We start from the raw sequence: 2,235 nt of genomic DNA, 5'->3' as shown, positions 1-2,235 counted from the left end.
CCCCCCCCATTGTCACCTGGAGGTTCCACAAACACACTTTCTGCTTCCCAACTTTCTCACTGCTCACCTCAACTGGCTTTCTCRCAGAGGTTGCTCCGTATGGATCTCCCCGTGGCCGATGACAGCACAGTCCATTTTAACTCGACTCTCATGGCTCTGATCCGGACRGCGTTGGACATCAAGATCGCCAAGGGTACGAATGTTTTAAAATCCTTCTCACTCCTTTTTGTCTGGTTATTATCTCATTCTTTTTTCTTTTTACTCTCAGTTGAGTCTGATTTTTTTTTTTTGGCAAACAGAAATCTCTAGTTGCTCACAATCTCTCTCCTTTGCCGTTCAGCATGTTTTCTGTAAAGAAGACCATATGTGCAGTATTTGTTCAACCCCAAATTTGATAAAGTTGGGATGTTGTGTAAAATGTAAAGAAAACAGAATATGAATATGTTTATTTTATTCTGTTGTGAATAAAATATGAGTTTGTCTTCTGTTTTATATACATATTACACAATGTCCCAACATTTTTTAATAGAAAATAGGGGTGCAGTATTTTGCTTATGTGTATGAATRATAAGATCTTGAGCATCAAGGTATTGTCACAGAATGAACTGCTGAAAATTATGATAATGTAACTAATCAATCATCTTTGCTTTCTTTTTTGTCTGTTTTCTTTTTTGTATGTCCTATATTTTTATCGTTTCATATCAAATGTACTCATATGAATGATGTGTGTGTGTGTTTCTGTGTGTCTGGGTAAACACGTATTTGTGTGTATGTTTACTTGTGACCGTACACTTGGGGCGCTGACATCCATGTGTCTGTGGACATACCTGCATGTGTGCTGCATGCACTGGRTTTTGTTGTGAATTTGCCTATAGGGGGTATCGACAAGCACCAGATGGATGCAGAGCTGAGGAAAGAGATGATGGCCATCTGGCCCAACCTTTCCCAGAAAGCCTTGGATTTACTGGTTACGCCCCATAAAGGTGAGTTTTAGAGGATGGAGACAGGCACCAGGCTCGTGGTTTGGTTGAWTCGCTTTGTGCTGCCTGTTGCATCCAGTGACGATGATTCACTTCTCGCCACTTGAGGTGTCTTCTTCGCAGTTTTGTTTCACCCTTTGAATCAGCTGGCTTCATAAATTGTCTGATGAAACTGGATTTTATTTTTTAAAATTGCAGCCACGACACAATTTTGAGAAGCATGTCTCCTTGTGAGAGATGCAGACATTGTTAGAGTCAGATTACATATCAAAAGCTCTTTTTGTTTTTAACCATTTAAAAGTAGCCCACAGTTGTTATTCTTATTTTATTAGATTTTTGTTAACATTAATTTGTGTGTGTATGTATAATCCATAGAGTTAGCCTCAATGCTTCTCTTTAAACCAGGTGTCTGCAGTCTGTGGTTCTGGAGCTACATGTGGCCCTTTGGTCCCTCTGCARTTGCTCYTTGATACTTTGACAATGTTTTGTTTTTTTTATACTTACACTGGAAAAGGCTAGCTTTAGCAGTTTTCCTGTCAATTCRTTTGCAAATATGTGATCAATACAAAGATTKAAACATGTTTATTAGATCATGCTTSTAGCCTGTTGGCCACTTCTAYAACCCAGCTTCCAGCCTTGTATWATGTTTCTGTAAGACCTGTAGGACTAGACTGGATAATAATAAGAATTAGAAAATTAAACATGCCTGCATAGTTTAGTTRTAGTTTATATTAAATTAGTATACAGTATATGCAGTATTTCCCTTGTTTACATGAATTACAGTTGGGCAAAACTGTATCTTGTGCAGTTAATCATCAGTAAAACCATCAACAATTAATATTTGTCACTTTGCAATTACTGTAATTAGTGCCATGTGATGACATATTGTTGTATGCAACACAATATCAGGTGCGTATATGAGCCCAGTGGTGGAACACAGTGTCAAGCAGCTAACGCTAACCCTACAAACTTGTTTAATCACTTGAAACTCTAGCATGAATAGAGTACGAACAAAGCCAGAAAACATGGACCCAATGTTGGCTACATTCAAGTGCAATTGCCATCTATGTTCTTAAGTATAATTTCATTGTGCTCTGTACAATGTCAATAAAGGCATAATCAATCAATCAATCAATCAATCAATCAATCATTATCGACTTAATGCCACAATTTATCGTGATCAGTTTTTATGTCAGTATGGCCCAACCCTAACATAAATATTGTCTTTTCTTTTGTCCTAATGTGTATATTATTA

General features: G+C 37.4%; 1 protein-coding gene across 1 annotated transcript in view; it reads left to right on the top strand.

Moving 5' to 3' along the window:
- cacna1aa (calcium channel, voltage-dependent, P/Q type, alpha 1A subunit, a) overlaps nt 1-2,235 on the top strand; it is a 59,982-nt gene that overhangs the window by 43,625 nt on the left and 14,122 nt on the right. The window contains exons 7-8 of the mRNA XM_014020886.1: nt 6-193; nt 876-983. Of these exons, the coding sequence (XP_013876340.1) occupies nt 6-193; nt 876-983 (296 nt within the window). The remainder of the gene's footprint in view (nt 1-5; nt 194-875; nt 984-2,235) is intronic.

This window comes from Austrofundulus limnaeus, unplaced genomic scaffold, assembly GCF_001266775.1.
Source record: "Austrofundulus limnaeus strain Quisiro unplaced genomic scaffold, Austrofundulus_limnaeus-1.0 Scaffold271, whole genome shotgun sequence".
In the NCBI taxonomy this organism is placed as follows: domain Eukaryota; kingdom Metazoa; phylum Chordata; class Actinopteri; order Cyprinodontiformes; family Rivulidae; genus Austrofundulus; species Austrofundulus limnaeus.
The sequence above is the reverse complement of the archived record's forward strand: the minus strand, read 5'-3'. Positions and strand labels throughout refer to the sequence as shown.